The 25,000-nt window shown below is 46.8% G+C and overlaps 3 protein-coding genes across 5 annotated transcripts in view; 1 reads left to right on the plus strand and 2 right to left on the minus strand.

Annotated features, from left to right (window-relative positions):
- xpo1b (exportin 1 b) overlaps positions 1-1,809 on the plus strand; it is a 23,188-nt gene extending 21,379 nt beyond the window's left edge. For all 3 annotated transcript variants that reach the window (XM_084460836.1, XM_084460838.1, XM_084460837.1), the window contains one exon: positions 487-1,809. In XM_084460836.1, coding sequence (XP_084316962.1) covers positions 487-633 — 147 coding nt within the window. In that variant the 3' untranslated portion in view covers positions 634-1,809. The remainder of the gene's footprint in view (positions 1-486) is intronic.
- A 6,418-nt stretch (positions 1,810-8,227) lies between these two features.
- Positions 8,228-13,992, minus strand: LOC311327823 (nuclear valosin-containing protein-like; the record flags this gene model as incomplete). Its single annotated transcript, XM_084460927.1, has 5 exons — positions 8,228-8,254; positions 10,579-10,683; positions 11,161-11,382; positions 12,691-13,017; positions 13,987-13,992. The coding sequence occupies 5 exons, from the start codon at positions 13,990-13,992 to the stop codon at positions 8,228-8,230; spliced, it is 687 nt and encodes a 228-aa protein (XP_084317053.1).
- Positions 13,993-20,424: 6,432 nt separating this feature from the next.
- Positions 20,425-25,000, minus strand: part of LOC311327776 (SANT and BTB domain regulator of class switch recombination-like) — an 11,114-nt gene continuing 6,538 nt past the window's right edge. Inside the window, exons 9-19 of the mRNA XM_084460879.1 lie at positions 24,761-24,913; positions 24,425-24,573; positions 23,849-23,948; positions 23,397-23,429; positions 23,109-23,208; positions 22,837-22,925; positions 22,207-22,229; positions 21,923-21,996; positions 21,711-21,799; positions 21,038-21,129; positions 20,425-20,518 (exon numbers count right to left, since the gene is read on the minus strand). Of these exons, the coding sequence (XP_084317005.1) occupies positions 20,482-20,518; positions 21,038-21,129; positions 21,711-21,799; positions 21,923-21,996; positions 22,207-22,229; positions 22,837-22,925; positions 23,109-23,208; positions 23,397-23,429; positions 23,849-23,948; positions 24,425-24,573; positions 24,761-24,913 (939 nt within the window). The 3' untranslated portion in view covers positions 20,425-20,481. The remainder of the gene's footprint in view (positions 20,519-21,037; positions 21,130-21,710; positions 21,800-21,922; positions 21,997-22,206; positions 22,230-22,836; positions 22,926-23,108; positions 23,209-23,396; positions 23,430-23,848; positions 23,949-24,424; positions 24,574-24,760; positions 24,914-25,000) is intronic.

Raw genomic sequence — 25,000 nt, forward strand, 5'->3', positions numbered from 1 at the left:
TGTGAGAGAGAGGTGTGTGAGAGAGAGGTGTGTGTGAGAGAGGTGTGTGTGAGAGAGGTGTGTGTGAGAGAGGTGTGTGTGAGAGAGGTGTGTGTGAGAGAGATGTGTGTGAGAGAGGTGTGTGTGAGAGAGGTGTGTGTGAGAGAGGTGTGTGTGAGAGAGGTGTGTGTGAGAGAGGTGTGTGAGAGAGGTGTGTGAGAGAGAGGTGTGTGAGAGAGGTGTGTGAGAGAGATGTGTGTGAGAGAGATGTGTGTGAGAGAGATGTGTGTGAGAGAGAGGTGTGTGAGAGAGAGGTGTGTGAGAGAGAGGTGTGTGAGAGAGATGTGTGTGTGTGTGTGTGAGATGTGTGTGTGTGAGATGTGTGTGTGTGAGATGCGTGTGAGAGAGATGTGTGTGAGAGAGAGATGTGTGTGTGTGTGTGTGTGTGCACACACATACACACCGCCCGCCCGCCCAATGCCCTGACCCTGCTCTGCTCCGGTCCAGGAGTTTGCGGGCGAGGACACGACCGACCTGTTTCTGGAGGAGCGGGAGGCGTCGCTGCGTCAGGCGCAGGAGGAGAAACACAAGCTGCAGATGTCTGTTCCCGGCATCCTCAACCCCCACGAGATCCCAGAGGAGATGTGTGACTGAGCTGCATCACATCCTCCAAACTGTCCAGACAACCAAACACAACCCACACGGAAACAACCCCCCAAACACACCAGAGGGGCCAGGCTGACCTGGGAGGCCCTTCAGAGCGGGTGTTTTTTGACCAAAACAATGCCAATATATGTACATAACACCGCGTCATGCTGTGGCTCTTTTTAGAACACATTTTATATGGACACTTTTGTGTGGTAATCTTTCCAAACGGTTCACCCGACATTCGTTCGTTTGGTTCATTTACAGCCGCATGATGAGGTCGAAACTATTAAACTACTTTGTTTTATTTTTCCCTTTTTTCCCCTTCTGAACTCCCCATATATTTGTTAATATATATTATATATACAGTCTGAGCAGTTTTGTGCAAAAAAGCGCTTGTGTTAAAAGTCATCTGCATAGAGGCTTCTAGAACTGTGGTGTATTCAACTAGAGGACAGGCAGGAAGGAAGTGTTCCTGTCTGGTGCCCCACTGCATTCTGGGTGAATGTGAACAGTAGGAATTGTGAATGAAGGTCTGAGAGGTGCGTGGGTACCATGTCAGGGTCGGGATCCGTCGCTTTGCGATTGCGCTTCACTAAAATACACATTGTGAAAACCTACAAGTGTTTAGTTGCTGGGCAGAACAGGACTTTTGTTAAGTGAAGGAGGATCATGTGCATATCTTCCCAACGGTGGGCTTAGAGCGTCTTTAAGACCACGGGAACACACCGAGTTATTTCTCTTATTGTTTAGTGTTGTGTGAGTGTGTGCTGTCGTGTGGATAGCATCTCGGCGTTTAGTTTTCCTCTGAGAGGACTGTTTTGTTTTTGTTTTGTGAGCCTTCATTGAACGGGATGTTTAACTAAGTGGGCGAGATATTTATGGGTTCATGTCGGTTGCATCTTTCTAACAACTCCACTTTAACTCAGATGGCTTTCGGGTTTTGATTTCTAGTCATTTACATTGTTTACCACGCAGGAGTTCTTCAAGACACGACCTTTTGAGCAAAATGAAATAAATGAAACTCAGTTTACATTTAATTTTGTATTTTTGCATTTTCACTGATCTTTCAATTCTATCCAAATAAATGACAGGCTTATATCCACAGAGCAAATTAATTGCCAACCAGTCTAATTAGGCAAGGATTGTATAAATCTAATGGACAATGCCCCTTAAGTGTTACAACTGTTGTGAAGCTTTTTGAACTGATTAAAGTGAAGAATTTTATAATCCCGTCTCAATTTGTTTTTCTATTGTTTATGTTTCTATTGTAAACTTAATTGTTTTCCATTAAGGAGGTCAGGTTTGTAGTGCTGCATGGATTGTGTTAGTGTCTGAGGTGCTGATGACAACCTACTCCCTCTCTCACTCACAGCTACACCCCCCCCCCTCTCTCTCTCTCTCTCTCTCACTCTCTCTCTCACACACACACACACACAGATCTACCCCCCCTCTCTCTCACACAGCTATTCCCCCCACTCTCTCTCACACACACACACACACACACACAGATCTACCCCCCCTCTCTCTCACACAGCTATTCCTCTGGCTTCTTTCCATTTCTGACGTCTTCAGCCAAGTTTGGGCCTGAGTAAAATGACACTACGACTAATCGCTGTTGACATCCTGGCATTCCAGCAGAGGTTTTAAGACCGGCCTGATGGGGAGCTGGGATACTCACTTCTCTAATACAAGACCCTGTGCCATGTCCCAACAAAGTGTTCCCTCATGAACACAATAACACACTTATTATTGAGAGTAATAATACTTTGTTGTTCTCTCTTCTCTGCGTGAGATTGGGTGCATGACAGCCACAAGAGGAAGCTGAAAGCCATCGTCGCCGGATCAACAGGTGAGCGGTGTGTCAGAGGGACGGTCCCCAGCAGCTCTCGTGTCCAGGATGTGGCTTTTTAGTTATTAGCTAATTAGCTTAGCTACCCTGAGCCGGAAGACAGCAGAGTGTGAATACATGTGTACCTGTATGTTTTTATCTGAAGAAGCGCTCTCTCTATCTCTCTCTCCCTCCCTCTCTCTCTATCTCTCTCTTTCTCCTCTCTCTCTCTCTATCTCTCTCTTTCTCCTCTCTCTCTCTCCCTCTCTCTCCCTCTCTCTCTCTATCTCTATCTCTCTCTTTCTCCTCTCTCTCTCTCTCCCCCTCTCTCTCTATATCTCTCTCCCCCTCTATCTCTTTCTCCTCTCTCTCTCTCCCTCTCTCTCTCTCTCCCCCTCTACCTCTCTCTTTCTCCTCTCTCTCTCTCTCTCTCTCTCTATCTCTATCAGCAGAGTGTGAGGACATGTGTCCCTGTATGTTTTTATCTGAAGACGCTGTCTGTGTTTTGACAGGAAACCAGGGTCTGATGGACATCCTGGACATGCCCAACACCAACAAGTACTCTTTTGAGGGGTAAGAGGTCACTACGCCCGGGGCGTTCTGTGTGTTAGGGGCGGCTGTAGCTCAGTTGGTAGAGCGGGTCGTTCAATGATCGAAGGGTCAGCGGTTCGAATCCCAGCTCCGACTGTCCACATGTCGAAGTGTCCTTGAGCGAGACACCTAACCCCTATCTCCCATCCAAGTACTAACCAGGCCCGACCCTGCTTAGCTTCCGAGATTGGGCGTGTTCAGGGTGGAATGGCCGTAAGCGAAGGAGCAGGACAGAGGTAAGCCTCTTATACTTTGTTATTTGTATTTTATTATTCTCCCTTTTTTTTTTTTTTTTTTTTTTTTCTCTTTCTCTCTTTCTTTCTCTCTTTCTTTCTTTCTTTCTTTCTTTCTTTCTTTCTTTCTAACTTTCTATCTTTTTTGTCAAGTGAAAGAGCTTCACTAGAGGCCTTATGATCCTGGCTCCTCCCCCAGCCACCGTGAGAGTTTGGGACACCATTCCCAATGGGGTGAGAGGACTTGTGCCATTCCAAACTCATACTTACCTGGCAGGGGAGACACCTTCATCATGAAGGAGGTTCACCCAGGGCGAGGCTCAGCCATTGCATTCCGGCTGTACTGACCCTTGCGAATTCCCCAAATGTGGGAATCTCGACTGCATAATTTCTGGTAGTGGGGGACTGCGTCCGCACTCTCCCCTAATTAAAACTGTCTAATGGTATTTCACTGTTGAAAATAGGACAAAGTGGGAACCTCATAAACAGCAGCTCGTGAACCCAAGCGCAACTACGGCAGCTGTTAATGAGGATGCAGCTCTCTCTGCGCCTTGGTTGGGGAAACAGTGCCCCCTATTACAGAGGCAAGGGCCAAAAAGCTTACAGCACCTGGTATACCCAGGCGGTCTCCCATCCAAGTACTAACCAGGCCCGACCCTGCTTAGCTTCCGAGATCGGTCGTGTTCAGGGTGGTATGGCCGTAAGCGAATGAGCACGACAGAGGTAAGCCTCTTATACTTTGCCTGGCTCTGCGCTCCCTTTTGGACTTTGGTGGTTTTTTTCTTTTTCTTTCTTTCTTTCTTTCTTTCTTTCTTTCTTTCTTTCTTTCTTTCTTTCTTTCTTTCTTTCTTTCTTTCTTTCTCTCTTTCTTTCTTTCTTTCTTTCTAACTTTCTCTCTATCTTTCTTTCTTTTTTGTCAAGTGAAAGAGCTTCACTAGAGGCCTTATGATCCTGTCCCCTCCCCCAGCCGTATGATCCTGGCCCCTCCCCCAGCCGTATGATCCTGGCCCCTCCCCCAGCCCCTCCCCCAGCCACCGTGAGAGTTTGGGACATCATTCCCAATGGCCTGAGAGAACTTGTACCACTTCCAACTTATACTTACCTGGCAGGGGAGACGCCTGCATCATGAAGGAGGTTCACCCAGGGTGAGGTTCAGCCATTGCACTCCGGCTGTACTGACCCTTGAGAATTCCACAAATGTGGGAATCTCGACTGCATAATTTCTGGTAGTGGGGGACTGCGTCTGCGCTCTCCCCTGATTAAAACTGCCTAATTGTGTTTCAGTGTTGAAAATAGGACAAAGTGGGCGCCTCATAAACAGCAGCTCATCAGCCTCAAGCGCAACTACGGCAGCTGTAGGGAGAAACAGCGCCCCCTATTGGCGAGGCCCAAAAAAAAGGAGCCAAAAAGCCAAAAAAAAGCCAAAAAGCTTACAGCACCTGGTATTCCCAGGCGGTCTCCCATCAAAGTACTAACCAGGCCCGACCCTGCTTAGCTTCCGAGATCTGGCGTGTTCAGGCTGGTATGGCCGTAAGCCTCTTATACTTTTACTGGCTCTGATCTCCCTTTTGGACTTTGGTGTTTTTTTTCTTTCTTTCTTTCTTTTTTTCTTTCTTGCTTTCTCTTTCTTTCTTTCTAACTCTCTCTCTATCTTTCTTTTTTGTCAAGTGAAAGAGCTTCACTAGAGGCCGTATGATCCTGGCCCCTCCCCCAGCCGTATGATCCTGGCCCCTCCCCCAGCCCCTCCCCCAGCCGTATGATCCTGGCCCCTCCCCCAGCCGTATGATCCTGGCCCCTCCCCCAGCCACCGTGAGAGTTTGGGACATCATTCCCAATGGCATGAGAGGACTTGTGCTATTTCCAACTTATACTTACCTGGCAGGGGAGATGCCTTCATCATGAAGGAGGTCACCCAGGGCGAGGTTCAGCCATTGCACTCCGGCTGTACTGACCCTTGAGAATTCCACAAGTGTGGGAATCTCGACTGCATAATTTCTGGTAGTGGGGAGAAACAGCGCCCCCTATTGGCCAGCTGTAGGGAGAAACAGTGCCCCCTATTGGCAGCTGTAGGGAGAAACAGCGCCCCCTATTGGCCAGCTGTAGGGAGAAACAGCGCCCCCTATTGGCCAGCTGTAGGGAGAAACAGCGCCCCCTATTAGCCAGCTGTAGGGAGAAACAGCGCCCCCTATTGGCCAGCTGTAGGTAGAAACAGCGCCCCCTATTGGCCAGCTGTAGGGAGAAACAGCGCCCCCTATTAGCCAGCTGTAGGGAGAAACAGCGCCCCCTATTGGCCAGCTGTAGGGAGAAACACCGCCCCCTATTGGCCAGCTGTAGGGAGAAACAGCGCCCCCTATTGGCCAGCTGTAGGGAGAAACAGCGCCCCCTATTGGCCAGCTGTAGGGAGAAACAGCGCCCCCTATTGGCCAGCTGTAGGGAGAAACAGCGCCCCCTATTGGCCAGCTGTAGGGAGAAACAGCGCCCCCTATTGGCGAGGGCCAAAAAAAAGGAGCCAAAAAGCCACAAAAAAAACAAAAAGCTTACAGCACCTGGTATTCCCAGGCGGTCTCCCATCAAAGTACTAACCAGGCCCGACCCTGCTTAGCTTCCGAGATCTGGCGTGTTCAGGCTGCTATGGCCGTAAGCCTCTTATACTTTTCTTGGCTCTGATCTCCCTTTTGGACTTTGGTGTCTTTCTTTGTTTTGTGTCAAGTGAAAGGGCTTCACTAGCATGGGAAACATATGTATACATTGCCAAAGCAGGTTCTCTCATGATTGAAAGGGTATCAAATTATTCCAGCAGTGAAAGAGCCAACACCAGCTCTCAACCACATGGCGCAACTACAGTTGGGAGAATTATGATGTGGCTCTGCATGTATCTCTTCTCTCTCTTCCCTATGGCTGGGGAGACTGCCCTCTGTCAGAGGGGCAAGGGACAAAAAGCTTGAAGCACTTTGTAATATAAATTTAAATGATGATTATTGTATTCCCAGCATGGATGTATTAATAGAGTAGTGAACTATGGATGATTATACATCAGGGTAGTGAACTATGGATGATCATATAGCAGGGTAGTGAACTATGGATGATAGCAAGGTAGTGAACTATGGATTATTTTACAGCAGGGTAGTGAACTATGGATGATCATATAGCAGGGTAGTGAACTATGGATTATTTTACAGCAGGGTAGTGAACTATGGATGATCATATAGCAGGGTAGTGAACTATGGATGATTATACAGCAAGGTAGTGAACTATGGATGATCATATAGCAGGGTAGTGAACTATGGATGATCATATAGCAGGATAGTGAACTATGGATGATTATACAGCAGGGTAGTGAACTATGGATGATCATATAGCAGGGTAGTGAACTATGGATGATCATATAGCAAGGTAGTGAACTATGGATTATTTTACAGCAGGGTAGTGAACTATGGATGATCATATAGCAGGGTAGTGAACTATGGATGATTATACAGCAGGGTAGTGAACTATGGATGATTACACAGTAGGGTACATGCTATTAGTTCCATGTACCATGTGTAAAATACAGCTTCACTGATGAGCGACTGCCCACGTGACGAGTACCACTTACTCAGTAATCATAGGAGACACAATTACATATATTTATGTTTTTATTCATGTTTTTTTTGTTTTTTTTACAAAAACATCATACAGTATGCCATTTCTTCAATTCGTCTAGAATTAATTATTTGGACAAAAACATGAATGTAAGAATATAAACATGTACTCTAAGATCAAGATTACAAAAAGGTGATCAAAAAACAAAGCAAAGCACTTTGCTGTCGTATCTAAATATGTTTTGATGTGTCCAAAGACTTGACTTGATGGTTGGTGATCAGGGTGGTCCAAGCCCTCGTACCTCTCCACACCTCTGCTTCTACCTGGTAAGAGACTCCTTCAGCTGCTCGTACATACTCCTGTCCTGTATAGAGAAGACACATTCAGAACCTTAACACTTGCTGTCCTCCATAACCATCATACTCCGGTCCTGTATAGAGAAGACATGTTCACCTTGTATTAACTGAGATATTCGCCGGGGGAAAAAATCCATTACAGATTGATCCTAAACATCTGCGAAAAGATCATGGTCTTTTTTCATTTTATAAACCTATATCCAACTCACTTTCTTAGACACAGACGGACGTATTTTCTTGAAGGCATCCTCAAAGTTCTGCTTGGTGACCCTGATGTCCGCTGTATGGCCACTGGAGAAAGTGTGACCTGAGAGTGCAGAATAAGCAAACATCTTAATTGGACTGATGCCCATGGGAATGCTAGTCCTTAGTGGAAAACAGTACTGCTATGACCTTAACATTACTGCTATGACCTTGAACAGTACTGCTATGACCTTAACATTACTGCTATGACCTTGATAGTACTGCTATGACCTTGACAATACTACTATGACCTTAACATTACTACTATGACCTTGATAGTACTGCTATGACCTTGAACAGTACTGCTATGACCTTGACAATACTACTATGACCTTAACATTACTACTATGACCTTGATAGTACTGCTATGACCTTGACAGTACTGCTATGAACATAACAGTACTGCTATGACCTTGAACAGTACTGTTATGACCTTGAGCATGGGAGTGCTAGTCCTTAGTGGAAAACACTATTGCTATAACGTTGAGCAAGGCTCTTTCTTGCTTCAGGACATATGAAGCCGTATAAACACAAGAAACACTACTTCATAGCATTTTATTTCAAGATGAGGATTCTGGAAGATCTATAAGCATTTGTAAGGTCACCATTTAGCAAAACTTATCTGAACATTTTGTTAAAAAAGGTTTTAATACACCAGAACCTTTTACTTGTGTGGGAAGGGGAGGGCTTGGCTGTTTTGTTTACCGGTGTGGGCAGGGGAGGGCTGGGTCAGGAGATGGCCTCTCAGGGCGTTGACCGAAGCCTCTCTAACCAGCGCCGACAGGTCTGCTCCGCTGTATGGACCAATAGGAGCACACAGACACGCAGTGACTTCCTGACTTTGTCTCATTCTGACATGTTTCCACGCCACCCTACCCCGCACGCTGAGACAGAGAATGGCGCCCCAGTGCCATCTTGGTGGGGGGGGGGTGTTACCTTGGTCAACAGGGGAGATTAGTGGATGGGGGGGGGTGTTACCTTGGTGAACAGGGGAGATTAGTGGAGAGGGGGGGGGGGGTGTTACCTTGGTCAACAGGGGAGATTAGTGGAGAGGGGGGGGGGGGGTGTTACCTTGGTGAACAGGGGAGATTAGTGGAGAGGGGGGGGGGGTGTTACCTTGGTGAACAGGGGAGATTAGTGGAGAGGGGGGGGGGTGTTACCTTGGTGAACAGGGGAGATTAGTGGATGGGGGGGGGGGTGTTACCTTGGTGAACAGGGGAGATTAGTGGATGGGGGGGGGGGTGTTACCTTGGTCAACAGGGGAGATTAGTGGAGAGGGGGGGGGGGCGTTACCTTGGTGAACAGGGGAGATTAGTGGATGGGGGGGGGGGGTGTTACCTTGGTGAACAGGGGAGATTAGTGGAGAGGGGGGGGGGGTTGTTACCTTGGTGAACAGGGGAGATTAGTGGATGGGGGGGGGGGGTGTTACCTTGGTCAACAGGGGAGATTAGTGGATGGGGGGGGGGTGTTACCTTGGTCAACAGGGGAGATTAGTGGAGAGGGGGGGGGGTGTTACCTTGGTGAACAGGGGAGATTAGTGGATGGGGGGGGGGGGGTGTTACCTTGGTGAACAGGGGAGATTAGTGGAGAGGGGGGGGGTGTTACCTTGGTGAACAGGGGAGATTAGTGGAGAGGGGGGGGGGTGTTACCTTGGTGAACAGGGGAGATTAGTGGAGAGGGGGGGGGGTGTTACCTTGGTCAACAGGGGAGATTAGTGGATGGGGGGGGGGGGGGGGGTGTTACCTTGGTGAACAGGGGAGATTAGTGGAGAGGGGGGGGGGTGTTACCTTGGTCAACAGGGGAGATTAGTGGATGGGGGGGGGGGGGGGGTGTTACCTTGGTGAACAGGGGAGATTAGTGGATGGGGGGGGGGGTGTTACCTTGGTGAACAGGGGAGATTAGTGGATGGGGGGGGGGGGGGGGGGTGTTACCTTGGTGAACAGGGGAGATTAGTGGAGAGGGGGGGGGGTGTTACCTTGGTGAACAGGGGAGATTAGTGGAGAGGGGGGGGGGGGTGTTACCTTGGTGAACAGGGGAGATTAGTGGAGAGGGGGGGGGGGGGGTGTTACCTTGGTGAACAGGGGAGATTAGTGGAGAGGGGGGGGGGGTGTTACCTTGGTGAACAGGGGAGATTAGTGGATGGGGGGGGGGGGTGTTACCTTGGTGAACAGGGGAGATTAGTGGAGAGGGGGGGGGGGGGGTGTTACCTTGGTGAACAGGGGAGATTAGTGGAGAGGGGGGGGGGGGGGTGTTACCTTGGTGAACAGGGGAGATTAGTGGAGAGGGGGGGGGGTGTTACCTTGGTGAACAGGGGAGATTAGTGGAGAGGGGGGGGGTGTTACCTTGGTGAACAGGGGAGATTAGTGGATGGGGGGGGGGGGGGGTGTTACCTTGGTGAACAGGGGAGATTAGTGGAGAGGGGGGGGGGGTGTTACCTTGGTGAACAGGGGAGATTAGTGGAGAGGGGGGGGGGGGTGTTACCTTGGTCAACAGGGGAGATTAGTGGATGGGGGGGGGGGGTGTTACCTTGGTGAACAGGGGAGATTAGTGGAGAGAGAGGGGGGGGGGTGTTACCTTGGTGAACAGGGGAGATTAGTGGATGGGGGGGGGGGGGGGTGTTACCTTGGTGAACAGGGGAGATTAGTGGAGAGGGGGGGGGGGCGTTACCTTGGTGAACAGGGGAGATTAGTGGAGAGGGGGGGGGTGTTACCTTGGTGAACAGGGGAGATTAGTGGATGGGGGGGGGGGTGTTACCTTGGTGAACAGGGGAGATTAGTGGAGAGGGGGGGGGGTGTTACCTTGGTCAACAGGGGAGATTAGTGGAGATGGGGGGGGGGGGTGTTACCTTGGTGAACAGGGGAGATTAGTGGATGGGGGGGGGGGGGGGTGTTACCTTGGTGAACAGGGGAGATTAGTGGAGAGGGGGGGGGGGTGTTACCTTGGTGAACAGGGGAGATTAGTGGAGAGGGGGGGGGGGTGTTACCTTGGTGAACAGGGGAGATTAGTGGAGAGGGGGGGGGGGTGTTACCTTGGTGAACAGGGGAGATTAGTGGATGGGGGGGGGGGTGTTACCTTGGACAACAGGGGAGATTAGTGGAGAGGGGGGGGGGGGTGTTACCTTGGCCAGCAGGGTTTTCCCACAACCTGGGGGTCCAGCCAGCAACACCCCTGCAGGGGCACTGAGCCCCAAGGCCTTGAACTGCTGGGGATTACGCACTGGTGCCTGAGGACACACACACACACACACACAGACACACACACACACACACACACGGACACACACACACACACACACACACGATGTTGTTGCACTGCATCTTACTGCTTAAAAATGACTGGCTCACATTACGAGGTTGTTGCTTCTTTCACCCAAGTACCCCTAATCTACCCCGTCTGATTTCCTGCTTGGTCAGTTCTCCAGTGATTCGACTTCCGCCATGTTTTATATCAATGGGACCACCTTGGTTACATCAATAAACCTACATTACATTAGTCATTTAGCAGATGCTTTTATCCAAAGCGACTAACAATAATTGCATTTAACGTAGAAAAAGCCAATGTACTACTACTCACCAGAACTCACAAGTGCATCTTCTCTCTAAAACAAGTGACTAAGAGCATCATCTAGTGCTGAAGGCAAGCCTAACCCCTCCCCGTAGCCTCTCAACCCAACGCACGCTGCGTTGAGGGCGTAGCCTACCAGGATGGCCATGGTCAGCTCCTCCCTGATGTCTTGCAGAGCGCCCACGTCGTCCCAGCTGACGTCGGGCACCGTGGCGAAGCCCTCGCGCTTGGCCGACGGCTGCACGCTGGACAAGGACGTCAGGAAGTCTGACATGAGGATGCACAGGCTGGCCAGCTGCTCCTCCGACAGACACTCGCTGCTCTTCAACAGGGACAGCAGGCGACACAGCTCCCCCTGCTGGTGAAGGAGAGATCAGACACAGCGCCCCCTGCTGGTGAAGGAGAGATTAGACACGGCGCCCCCTGCTGGTGAAGGAGAGATCAGACACGGCGCCCCCTGCTGGTGAAGGAGAGATTAGACACAGCGCCCCCTGCTGGTGAAGGAGAGATCAGACACGGCTCCCCCTGCTGGTGAACGAGAGATTAGACACAGCGCCCCCTGCTGGTGAAGGAGAGATTAGTCACGGCTCCCCCTGCTGGTGAAGGAGAGATTAGACACAGCGCCCCCTGCTGGTGAAGGAGAGATCAGACACGGCTCCCCCTGCTGGTGAAGGAGAGATTAGTCACGGCTCCCCCTGCTGGTGAAGGAGAGATTAGACACAGCGCCCCCTGCTGGTGAAGGAGAGATCAGACACGGCGCCCCCTGCTGGTGAAGGAGAGATCAGACACGGCTCCCCCTGCTGGTGAAGGAGAGATTAGACACAGCTCCCCCTGCTGGTGAAGGAGATTCATATCTACTTTTTATATCCATGCAAATCTGAATCCTAAGGCTATTAAAGCTATAATATGTAAGACTTTTGACATGCAAGACATTTAATTAAATAATTCATCCTTGTAGAGTGTCGTTTGGCGTTCCTTGTGTTTCAGAGTTCCTTTTGTTTCAGCTCAGCAGCTGACGTCATTCAAGATGGCTACTCCACGCATCAACAATGCCCCCCCCCCTCCCTCCCCCTCTTAGCGGAAAACGCGAGTTCAGGTGACGATTTTGACATCAAAACTCGGGAATCCCCCCCAATCCAGATACAAAAGGAACGCAGCATTATGCAGAGATTGACGTATAGAAGATCTCAATTTTCCCGCTTTGTTTGTACCGAGCCAGAGAAAGCGATAATGTGTGATTTTAGACGGCATGCCGACAGAATCGAGGTGTGACCCGTTTTACAAGATGTCAAATGAGACAAGCTGTAGTTGCAGGCTTGGCTGCATTTAACTCAGTTTAAACCCTAAATTGTCTTAGTAAGTTGTCTTATTAACCCGCTTAACTTGGTTTATAGGAAGACTAATTCCCAGTTGTTTGAATGACGAATTTGTTCAGAAGTGGGCTACGTGCAGAATTAACCGAATAATAGTCTGTCTACTCGCAAAGCCAGTGACCAAGCCAGCAAAAACCCAAGGCTTGAAATTAACAAAACACTCGATTGTCTATGCGTACGTGTTGGAACAGCAAGTAAACGGCGGGCTTTAAGTGTACCATTTCAACCTGTAGGTAGGAAATACTGGTGACCTCACAAAGCTGGCCTAGTTTGAGGCTCTGGTTTCTCCTTACCTCTGGGGCTGCCGGCTCTGTAGCCAGCGACACGTCTACTGTGGGAAGGACTTCAGGAAGGGGTCCTTCTGGGCAGCCCTCCTCTGCAGCAGCTTGGGGACCTGGTGGTGGAGGATCCTCAACCCGAGGCCCTGTGGCCTCCAGCTCCGTCACGGTGTCCCCCGGCCCCCGGCTCTGCGACCGATGATGCATCTCCAGCAGGATTCTGTTAACGGCGCTCATGGCGGCCTCGCGGCAGAGCGCCATGAGGTCAGCGCCCACGTACCCCGGGGTGAGCCTGGCCAGCTGCTGGTAGTCAAAGTCGGCCGGAAGCTTCAGTTTCCGACACTGGGGTCAGCACAGAGGGAGGGGAGGCCACAGCCGCTTCGTGGAAGTGGTACGGGGTCTTGGAAGAGGCGATGGGGGCCACCCATGCGGTTACACCGTAAACAGGGAGGAGTTGGCCGTCCACCAGAGGATCATCGTCCCTGGTCTGGTCGTTGGTCCCTGTAATACATCCAGAAGTATTATGGGACAATGAATACTAATATATTAATATATGATATATGAACAGTTGAACTCGTTTAAATCATGGAATGAACAGACAATTGTTTAAACAACTTCAAGTAACGTTAGGCTCGGTGGCTTAGGTTAGCCATTTAACAACTCATCACAATTTCGACATTTCTTATACATTTCTTAAGCAATCATGGTCATATTACATGGAAATGTTACTCTGTTTGTCTTGATTCTAGCTATAATAACATTTAAGCTATGACATGAATACGTTTTGAGCAAGAGCCGTCTGAACACCTGTAACGTTAGTAGCCTATTAACGTTAGCTGGGCTAGCTAGCTAACGTAACGTCCACCACAGAGATCAATGCAAGCAGCTAGCTATCATGACGTTCTTTTTCGAAATGTCATTTCTACCCCACCTATATACACAAAACTGCATTTGTAGCTCTGTGTCATTATAACTAAGATATCCGTCAGAAAAAATAATTTTTTCATCGACAAATTAAGTCAATACTTACATTTGAAAACTCCCGCTGCGGTCCCGGTGACCTCTTCGTTCGCCATCTTTTTTTATTTTTCTCACAGCCCAGTGACGTATCACGTCTCGACTTCCGGAACAGTATGCTCTGGACTATGCTACATTTTCGGCCATTTTTTCGCCGATTTCGCCTACTATATAGTACCTACTATATAGTAGGCGAAATACAGTATGCACAGTTTTGATGCAGCATGCTGCATCTCGCCTACTATATAGCAAGTAGTATGCAATTCGGACACGGCCTCTCAAATATTAGGCTACCATCATGTTATAGGATCACATACACTAGCCTAGCCTAGCCTAGCCTAGCCTAGCCTAGCCTAGCCTAGCCTAGCCTAGCCTAGCCTAGCCTAGCCTAGCCTAGCCTAGCCTAGCCTAGCCTAGCCTAGCCTATGTTGCTAGGCCTACAGTAGCCTAGGCTAGATGAGACCGCTCTCTTACTCGGGTTGCGCGTCACTCTTCTCGGCTTCCGTCTGCTCCATCTCATCACGGGGACTGAACAGCCACGGAATATCATTCAAGAGAATCTGATCTGAGATCAGCCACAAGCAGCACAATACAGGCTACAGGTTACAGGCTACCAGCAACCAGGCATCCAGCGGCCAGGTGGAATTGTTGCTGCTTTTCACGATTTGAAAAATGCTGTTGTTCCTCAGTTATGACCCGTTTCAGAACTTCAGATTTAATGGAACACATTCCAACAAAACCACGCCGCTTGAACCAGCTGTCTCAATAAAGACTTTTAACTTTTGGCAGTTGCTTTATTTTGAACGAGAGAATATTATTATAATATTAACGCCAAATCCAGGATACTCGTGAAGGCGCCTGCGTTGTTATGAACTAGGTGAATTGAATGAATGAATGAATGAATGAATGAATGAATTAGATGCTAGGCTGCTAGAATAAGACAGCTAATTTATGGCAACAAAACCTTTATTGAGATATGCCGCTGTGCAGCTCAGTCTTGTTGTTCCGACCACGGTTTAATTTGCAATAGCACCATTTGCAATAGCTCCTTCATCACACTGAAAGTGCCAATCAAGTGATTTACAGTGATTTTAGAAAGTTGGTGGTTTTGTCAAAAGAGCCTTTTCAAACCGTGACGTCACAGAGCGCCCTTGTGACGTGACGTCACAGAGCGCCCTTGTGACGTGGGCCAGGAGGAGTATAAAAGCCAGAGAGCGACAGAGGAAGAGCAAAGAGCAGACAGAGAGCGACAGAGGAAGAGCAGTCAGAGAGCGACAGAGGAAGAGCAGCCAGAGAGAGAGAGAGGGGGACATCTCCCTCTCTTTCCCTGACTCTCTCTCGTGGGCTAGAGAGAGAGAAGGAGGTATCATCTCGACATCTCCTCGTGTGTGTGTGTGTGTGTGTGTGTGTGTGTGTGTGTGTGTGTGTGTGTGTGTGTGTGTGTCAGTGTCAGTGTCAGTGTCAGTGTGTGTGAGTGTGTGTGTGTGTGTGTGTGTGAGTGTGAGTGTGTGTGTGTGTGCGAGTGTGGTAGGAGATGTCAAGATGGTATTCTCTCTCTCTGGACCACTGAGAGAGAGTCAGGGAGAGAGAGGTAGATGTCCTCTTCTCTCTCTCTCCTCTTCCATGGCTCGGAGGAGGAGGCGGTGGAGGTGGCAAATTATAAAAACTAAATAAACAATTTTTTTTAATAATAAAAACTGTTTCTGATCCTCATTGTAAGCTATAGGACAGTGTTGTTATTAAGATATCCATGATAGCATATAGGAGTACTGTTACTATAGTTACTGTTAGCACTTCAGACTTAAGGGCTGGGCAGCCTCAGCTGGAGACCAGACCTCCACCTCTGACCAGCCCTCCACCTCTGACCAGCCCTCCACCTCTGACCAGCCCTCTACTCAGCCTCAGCTGGAGACCAGCCCTCCACCTCTGACCAGCCCTCTACTCAGCCTCAGCTGGAGACCAGCCCTCCACCTCTGACCAGCCCTCTACTCAGCCTCAGCTGGTCTCTCTTCCCAGCCCTCTACTCAGCCTCAGCTGGAGACCAGACCTCCACCTCTGACCAGCCCTCTACTCAGCCTCAGCTGGTCTCTCTTCCCAGAGCAACCCACGTATTTTCAACCGGAGGTTTCGCTTCGCCCTGATTCAACCAGGTGTTATGCGGAATTCTGTGACCACCGGATTTTGTGACCGGTCACAAGATCCGGTGGTCACTGATTTCCGCATGTTAATACACCGCCATCATCCTCTAGTACAGCTCAGCGGTAGCTGGAAAGAGAAGCACGTTGTCTGTTGAAGCAACACGTGTTGTACCTTGGGTTCAAATCCAGCAACTGCAGAAGCTTTCTATGTTCATCTGACATCATGATCTGACCTGTCAGCTCCCTGGTAGCTTGGTGGGTGAGGACATGGACAAGTGGACCAACCATTTTATTATTAGTTGCTATATATTTTGTCATTCTTAATCTGCCATCACTCTTAGTAGTTAATAATAATAATAACAATAATAATAATAATCGTATTAATTAACAAAATAATACAACTATAATAGTTATATTATTTTCTGTTATTTTTTTTGTGTTTTTTATAAATAAATAAAATAAATAAAAAGTTATTGCATTTTAAATTGTGCAAAATAAAAACTAAGGAAGTATTTAAACATTTTAACAACTTTAAAAAGTGCAAGTCCTGCTCGTGTAGCATGGGTTCAAATCCTGCCTTGTCCATCATGGCTTCATGTCATTGGACACAATAAGACGCATGTTCCAGAGTACAGCAGCATGCGAGCAGCAGGTCTGGAGGTCTGGAGGTACGTAGCTCTGCCTACCATGCAAGAGGTTGATGGTTTGATCCCCAGAACACTCTTTTAAGAGCTAGAATACCTCTGTAAAGAAGTGGTCTGGAGATCAGGTCCAAGAGCGAAGGGGATGTGGTGGTTCAGAGGGAAGTAGCACTGCCTTCCATGTGAGAGGTTGGTAGTTTGATTCCTGGTACAAATGTGGGTTTTTAGAACTAGACTACTTCTGTGAAGAAACAGTTGAAATACGCCCAGAGAACAGGTCTAGGAGTGAAGCAGACCTGGTGGACTAGAGGTAAGTAGCTCTGCCTTCCATTCAAAAGGTTGCTGGTTTGATCCCCAAAATAAACTGTTTTAAGAACTGGATTATCTCTATAAAGAGGTTAAAATACGCCCAGAGAACAAACCCAAATGTGAAGCTGACCTTGTGGCCTAGAGGTAAGTAGCTCTGCCTTCCATTCAAAAGGTTGCTGGTTTGATCTCCAGAACTAGTTTTAAGAACTAGATTACTTCTGTAAAGAGGTTGAAATACGCCCAGAGAACAGGTCTAGGTGTGAAGTAGACTAGACTAGAGGTAAGTAGCTCTGCCTTCCAAGGAAGAGGTTGGTGGTTCGATCCCCAGAATGTGTTTTAAAACTTGACTACTTCTGTCAAGAAATAGTTGAAATACGCCCGGAGAACCAGTCTGAGTGTGAAGGGGACCTGGTGGTGATATGGTTCTGGTCACGACTCTGAATGCATGCGTTCAGTAAGAGTCGCTGGATCGAATCCACCCCGGCAGCCGGATCACAGCGCCGCATGGGGCGGGGGGGGTACTTGGCACCCCCCCTGCGGTTTCAGAGTGTTTAAATGAGGGGTTATGTGACCCTGAGTGGAGGTTTTCACTAAGAAAGTATGTCTTTAGAACTTTTAAAACAGTTTTGTTTTACCTACTACTACTACTACTACTACTACTACTACTACTACTACCTACTTCTTAATACTACAAATAGTATTATCGCGGCTCTATACAACTACTAATATTAGCCTATTGTTGTATACCAAGTCTTATTCTTAAAACACACATTCCCTTCCAGGAATCAAACCACCAACCTCTTGCATGGGAGGCAGTGCTAGTTACCTCTGAGCCACTGCATCTCCCCGCTCTTCGGCTTGTTCTCTGGGTGTATTTCAGCCTGTTCTTCAGATGTATTCTCAATCTTAAAACACACATTCCCTCCAGGGATCAAACCACCAGCCTCTTGTATGAGAGGCAAGTCTCTTACCTCTAGACCACCAGGCCGGCTGCTGAACCTTTACTGCAGTCTTGAGTATTTATCTTATTCATGATGTATAATGATATGAAGTCAATATTGAGAGAACGGGATTTGAACCCATGCTGGAAGAGCAGCACTTGCACTAAGCTGTGTTCTTACCCACTGAGCTACCAGGGGAGCTCCCCTAACCAGCGTTGTCCATCAGAACAAAACATTATTTCACATTTACATGATGAGCGGTTCTGACCCACCAAGCTAAGGAACAGCTATGATGAGCGGTTCTGACCCACCAAGCTAAGGAACAGCTATGATGAGCGGTTCTGACCCACCAAGCTAAGGAACAGCTATGATGAGCGCTTTATACAAACATCATTTTAGATTGAAATAACAGTATAAAGTTTCTCAGGATTTGAAACCAGACTGTTTAATCCCAATACGTGCAGACTCCACCACTGGTAAAATAAACGCCAAATAAATTACATTCCTGTAAATATAAAGAAACACAGATGGAAAAGCAACATTTTGTCAAATAATTTTATTTTAAAAAAAGTTTATCAATTTCATATATGCAGGGATGTTTTTGACATCCAGTTTAAATACAATCTAAAATTAATATTTCTTCTCTATATATATTTATAATACTGGGAGTGGACTAGGTTTACAATGTTTTATCTCTAGGGGCATGGACAGTGATGACTCAGTGTTCCTCTGGAGAATTTCTTTTACTGTAGCAAATCTGGAGAAGACAAGCAAACACACACATTTGTCTTCTCTTGATCACTGCACTGGCAAGTCTGCAGCAAAGAGACTCAAATCTGCTGCATTTGTAAAGTCTCCACAACATATACATGTTAAATACATGTCTTCAACACCACAAGACAGTGTTTTCATCTTTCCTATAGTGAAAGGTACAATTAAATTAAAACATAACTTAAAACAAAAGTCGCAAACCAGCACCACCTGCTGGACACAGTGTGAAGTGTAACAGTGCTCAGGCAATAGCGAGCTAAAACACACTCAGAAAGAACATATTCACAAGTAGTTATATGGAGCCACATACCTGGAGAAGACAAGCAAACACACATTTGTCTTCTGTTGATCACTGCACTGGCAAGTCTAAATGAGCAAAATAAAATAATGAATACGTTTTTCCCTATAAACCGAGTGCATCTTTCTGAACAGCTTTACATGAGTCACATGACAACGATAGAATGCCTGGAGCGGCAGAAATTACACATTAAGATATCTATTGCCATCAGTCAAAATAAACACAGATATCATCAGGGCACGTAGTAAAACTGATGTTAAGCATTATGCACTACAAATCGCAACTTAAATTATCTATATTTAGCAAAGATTAATAAAATAAACACTCTTCTGACTTCAATGACAGCCTACCTGCAGCAAAGAGACTCAAATCTGCTGCAGGGAGACGGCAACACAGCAGGGACATAAAGTGTGATAACCAAAGTGCAGTGAATCAAAACTCTACAGATTGCTCCAAAATAACAAATACTGTCTGGGGGTTGCTCAATTCGAATAAAATTCACATAAACACATTACAGGATTGTTAAATGATAAATAAAAGACACAAATACAGATTAGAAATAATAAATAATAAAGGGCATTTTTAACTCCGTTACATCCACCTCCACTGAACTTTATCGAAATGGAGCACCAACTACACAGCACGTTACGTTAAGCATGTATATATATAATCTGTTGCTCCCTCGAACGACAAAGGATATATACCTATATAACACATGCACCACAAAGCACAAATTGACAACCTACAAGGGGCCCATAACAGGAAAAACCAACACAGAATGTATCCCTTAAGGATGAAGTGGCATGAGAGCAGCGCTTATCTCTCAACCCAGCAACTGGCAAAACAGGGTGCCTTGTACATGCTGAATGTTGTTACTGACCCCTAATGGACAAGGACATACTTGTATATAGTGTGTTTTGTATGCAGGCCTTCTTTGAAAAAATAGATATTTTGTGTTAAATCATGCATAAATTAAGGTTAAAAAAAAAGATTCTAAAAGATAATTGCACAAAGTCTGAATTGCTCACACAACACGCCAACAACAACATGCTATTAGTCCGTTTATTTGTGATATTACAGGTAATCCATGTTACCTCATTTTACAGTAAATCAATTTTAAACACAGAAATGGCAACATACATTCTATTTACCATATCTCTACTGGCAATAACACATTTTGTTAAAACTAATTTCTTTATGCAAGATTCTATGGTTACTCTATGGCAAACGGATTGAGCTAGATGAACTAGATCCTACCAGATCTACAGCATATTCAGGTTGTATTTCTAGCCTAGCACAAACACGTGAATTGACAAGTAAGAGGTGTTCATAGGTAGGAACAGAAGCCCGTTCACAGTGTGGCCCACTGTCTATCGGCATTCAACTGACCAAGAGGACTGGTGAAGAGAGGTGACTGATATGGTCATCTGCCCTGGGCTGGGCAGCAGAACTGGACCGGGCCCAAGGTGGACCCACAGTCCCATGTCAAGACTGGACCTGCAGAACTGAGCTGGAGCAAAGCCAGAGCGGTTCTGGTCACGTGACGCCAGCTACAGAGGGAGGGGGGGTGGGGGGGTAGGAGGGGGTGGCTGTTGCAAGAGTCCCAGTTTTTGGGGTTCTTTTGCTTCACTCTTCCATGAGGATCCCCTCTCCTCCTGGTCCTCTCTCCTCCTCTCTTCTCTCTTGTCCATCTATGTCGGCCGCCCCTGAGTTAAGCGCACCTTCGGTCTGAAAATACACACGTGAAGAGAAAGGGTTTTAAGAAGGGTGGAACCAACAGGATGTAGAAAGACACAGAAAGGGGTCAGTAGCCATGTTTCCATCCACACGTTTTATGCGAATTAAGTTATATTGAATTAAAAATGCCTTATGGAAACAGTCAAATTTGATTAAAAGTCATGAAAATCGACAAAAGGTTTGTACTGTCGATCTCATCGGATTTTCTCTTGTTCGATAAAAGTCTTTTGTGATAAATGCTTTATCCGATTTAAAGCTCTAGATTGAAACACGTTCACCGGCTTTATTCACATTCATATTTTTAGCGATCCTCACACAATTCGATTGACAAGTGGATGGAAACATGGCTACTGTGGGTCAGTGCACAGGCTAGGTTGAGTAACACAATACTTCCTAGTGCACAGGCTAGGTTGAGTAACAGAATACTTCCTAGTGCTCAGGCTAGGTTGAGTAACAGAACACTTCCTATCCTGAGCGTATAACAGGACCTTGTGTGAGTATACGAAGTACCTGAGGGTTTTCTCGGCGCCCGCCTGTCGTCCGCCTGGCTGGGACGAGCTCCTAAACTGGGCCTCCAGTCGGGAGTAGATACCTCCTGTCTGCTGAAAGAACCACAACCGCACATTACGACTGTCCACATGTCGAAGTGCCCTTGAGCAAGACACTTAACCCCAAATTGCTCCCAATGAGCAGGTTAGCACCTTGCATGGCAGCTACCATCATTGGTGTGTGAATGTGTGTGTGAATGGGTGAACGAGAGGCCATTGTAAAGCGCTTTGAGTGCCGCTAAGGTGGAAAAGCGCTATATAAGTGCAGTCCATTTACCATTTACACAACCACATTACACAACCACATACAGGGCAAACGCTGCCACACGACCAAGATGCAAGAACAACTAAAAACGTCTTTTACCACAGTTCAGTCAGATTTAGCATCACATGTATTTATTTAAACCATTAAAGTATTTTGTCGGTATGTTTCCGCTTCAGAAAGCTCTGAAAATATCAAAAACAAAGGCAGAGATGTGTGTTGGTGTGTTGGTCTCGTGTTCAGAACTGAGGGTGTGTTGGTCTCGTGTTTAGAACTGAGGGTGTGTTGGTCTCGTGTTCAGAACTGAGGGTGTGTTGGTCTCATCGTGTTCAGAAGAACGGAGGATGTGTTGGTCTCATATTCAGAACCGTACCTCTTTGATGTCCTTGGATCTGCTCTGCTCCTGATCTCCAAACCTCATTTTAGTGAGGTGTCCAATAATCTCCACCATTCGCCTCTGGTCTGGAGAGATTATACACCGTAAACATTGTTTACACTGAACACACACACACACACACACACACACACACACACACACACACACTCAACTAGTGAGTGGAGTGACAGGACATGGCGCTGTGGTACCTTCCTCTCGCTGGGCATCCTGGTTGTAGCGCATAGAACGAGAGCTGTCCCATTTACTCTTCTGAGCGCTCACTCTGAAAACAGACAAGATAACAGACGAGTTACAATTCATATCGTCTGTCACCAATTCATGAATCCAAATACCTCCTATGAAAACCAGAAAACTTTATTGACAGTTGGCTACATTAGAACAAAGTTGCGAAACCAATCGTACAATACATTTGAGATAGACGGGCATTTCAACAGTGTTTATCCAGTTAGCTCAGTGTTAAGGTTGAACTCACATGAAAGGGTCTCGTGACGGAGTCTGTAGGAATGAAAAATAACAAGAAACCACCAATGCAGCAGGTCAACGCAGTATGAAGACACCAAGAGTGTTACTGACTAGGGCTGGGTATCGAGTCGAATTTCAAGAATCAATTCAATTCCGATTCACAAGGTTCAGAATCGATTATCACGATTCAATTCGATTCGATTCAATTCAATATCGATTCGGTTAGTGTTACTAAAACCTGTTTGTTTTTTTAGCTGTAACCTTAATTACATGACTGCCAAGTTATGCAACACATCAATACTAGGGCTGGGTATCGATACTGATTTACAAACATGAATGAATGAATGAATCATTGAATGAATTAATGAACTATTCATTCCTTCATTTATTCATTCATTCATTAAATAAAAGATCGATTTTGGGATTCATGAATCGATTCAGAATCATTTGATTCAGAATCGATGAATCGATTTTTTGAACCCAGCCCTATTACTGACTATATTCTATGAAAGTATGCCACGCGTACATAAGGATTCTGTGGTTTATCGAGACAAACTATTGATGGATATTCCCTAACGTGAATGTAGTCAACCCTCAAGCCAAATATGAACAAGTAAACTTACTGTACAGCTCAACTCACTTTCTCAGACGCTTTCTCTTTGCGCTGGAAACTGGGTGAGGAAACCTGCCTCTTCAGAGCTTTGCTGGATCTCTTTGCTTTCTTAGCAGCTGGAAAAAGACGTCATAATCTGACATAATCTGATCTCTGCATCCATAGACAGCGTAGAAAAGGACATGTTGTATAACGTCTTATTACATGTAGAAAATACCTTAATAGCATTTAAATGCCGCCCTAGATTGTGGGTCAGCTGTTCACTCATTTAAAGGTTTTATCACCCCCGACTGCTGTACCTTGCTTTTTTGACACCTCCTCCTCATCCCCGACCTCATCCTCTGTGACCTCGGACCCCGTGGTGTACTCCTCGTCCTCTGATAGGAGGGACTGCTGTCGCTGTCAAGGGGCAAAGGTCAGATGAGAGGTCGCCGTCAGGCTGAGTCCCAGAGACTCTATTGACTGCATTTTTGCACTTTGCACATGAAACTCTGCACTAATTGATTAATTAGTTATTACATTTTTTGCTCTTAAACAGACTCAAAACACAGAAAACAACACAGACTAAAAAAACAGCCCAATCATACCAGCTGGAGACTCCAGTTCTTCAACAGGGAAAACTACATAGAAACAAACAAGAGGGAAAGTTATTTAGGCTCATGTAGATCCACTTTATTATGAATATACTGTATATAGATAGATAGACAGCTAGATAGATAGATAGATAGATAGATAGATAGACAGATAGATAGACACACAGACAGACAGACAGATAGATAGATAGATAGATAGATAGATAGATAGATAGATAGATAGATAGATAGATAGATAGATAGATAGATAGATAGATAGATAGATAGATAGATAGATAGACAGATGGATGGTTTATTGGTCCTGTTGGAAATTCATCATGTGCCATAGAGCAATCAGACAGACAGAAAACCACGGCAACTACAATACTGACCAACACGATGACCTGTGACCTATGACCACATATGTTGTGTAGGAGAAAGAGAGAGAGACATAGAGAGAGACTCACGGTGCTCCCCTCTCCCCTCAGCGGTCCCAGAAGGCCTGGCTCCAGCAGGATGTCACAGTCCTGCACACGCTCACCACTAGAGGGGGACACACACACCGGCCTGACACACACACACACACACACACACACACACACACACACACACACACACACACACACACACAATCATGTCAAAGTAGATTTTTATTTTATTTTATTTTAACTTGTAAAATAATGAGCTGTAACAGATGAGTGTGTAGCCCCTCATGTGGTTGAGTGTGTAACAGATGAGTGTGTAACAGAGGAGTGTGTAACAGTTGAGTGTGTAACAGAGGAGTGTGTTACCCCTCAGCTGGTTGAGTGTGTAACAGCTGAGTGTGTAACAGAGGAGTGTGTAACAGTTGAGTGTGTAACAGAGGAGTGTGTTACCCCTCAGCTGGTTGAGTGTGTAACAGAGGAGTGTGTAACAGAGGAGTGTGTAACAGTTGAGTATGTAACAGAGGAGTGTGTTACCCCTCAGCTGGTTGAGTGTGTAACAGCTGAGTGTGTAACAGATGAGTGTGTAACAGATGAGTGTGTAACAGAGGAGTGCGTTACCCCTCAGCTGGTTGGGTGTGTAACACACACACGGCGTCTCTGTGCAGTAGGAGGTCATTGAGCAGTCTGATGTGTGCCGACTTCTCCTGGCTCTCCTCACAGTCCCCACTGTCTGACACACTCACAACATGGTCTCTCATCTTACAGCCCTGACGACACACACACACACACACACACACACACACACACACACACACACACATTTCCTATGTTAAATGCAACTTTGGATAAAAGTGTCAGCTAAATGACTGTAATGTAATGTAATAAGTCCCGTTGGATCTGCTAAATTACTAAAAGGAAAAATGTAAAGAATGTGTGTTTGTGTTGTGTGAGTACCTTGGGCATGCCAGTGGGGTCAAAGCGTAGGACCCTTTGGTTACAGCAGGGGTAGATACCCGCCCCGTGCCACCCCTGCTCTGCCCCCATACTGGGGTACAACACACTCTCTGGATGGTACCTGCAGTGGGACAGCTCCGCACACACAAACACCTACCCACACACACACACACACACACACACACACACACACACACACACACACACACCACTTAATTCATTATACATGTAGATTATTAG

The sequence above is a fragment of the Borostomias antarcticus genome (assembly GCF_949987555.1).
Source record: "Borostomias antarcticus genome assembly, chromosome: 34".
NCBI classification, from domain to species: Eukaryota; Metazoa; Chordata; class Actinopteri; order Stomiiformes; family Stomiidae; genus Borostomias; species Borostomias antarcticus.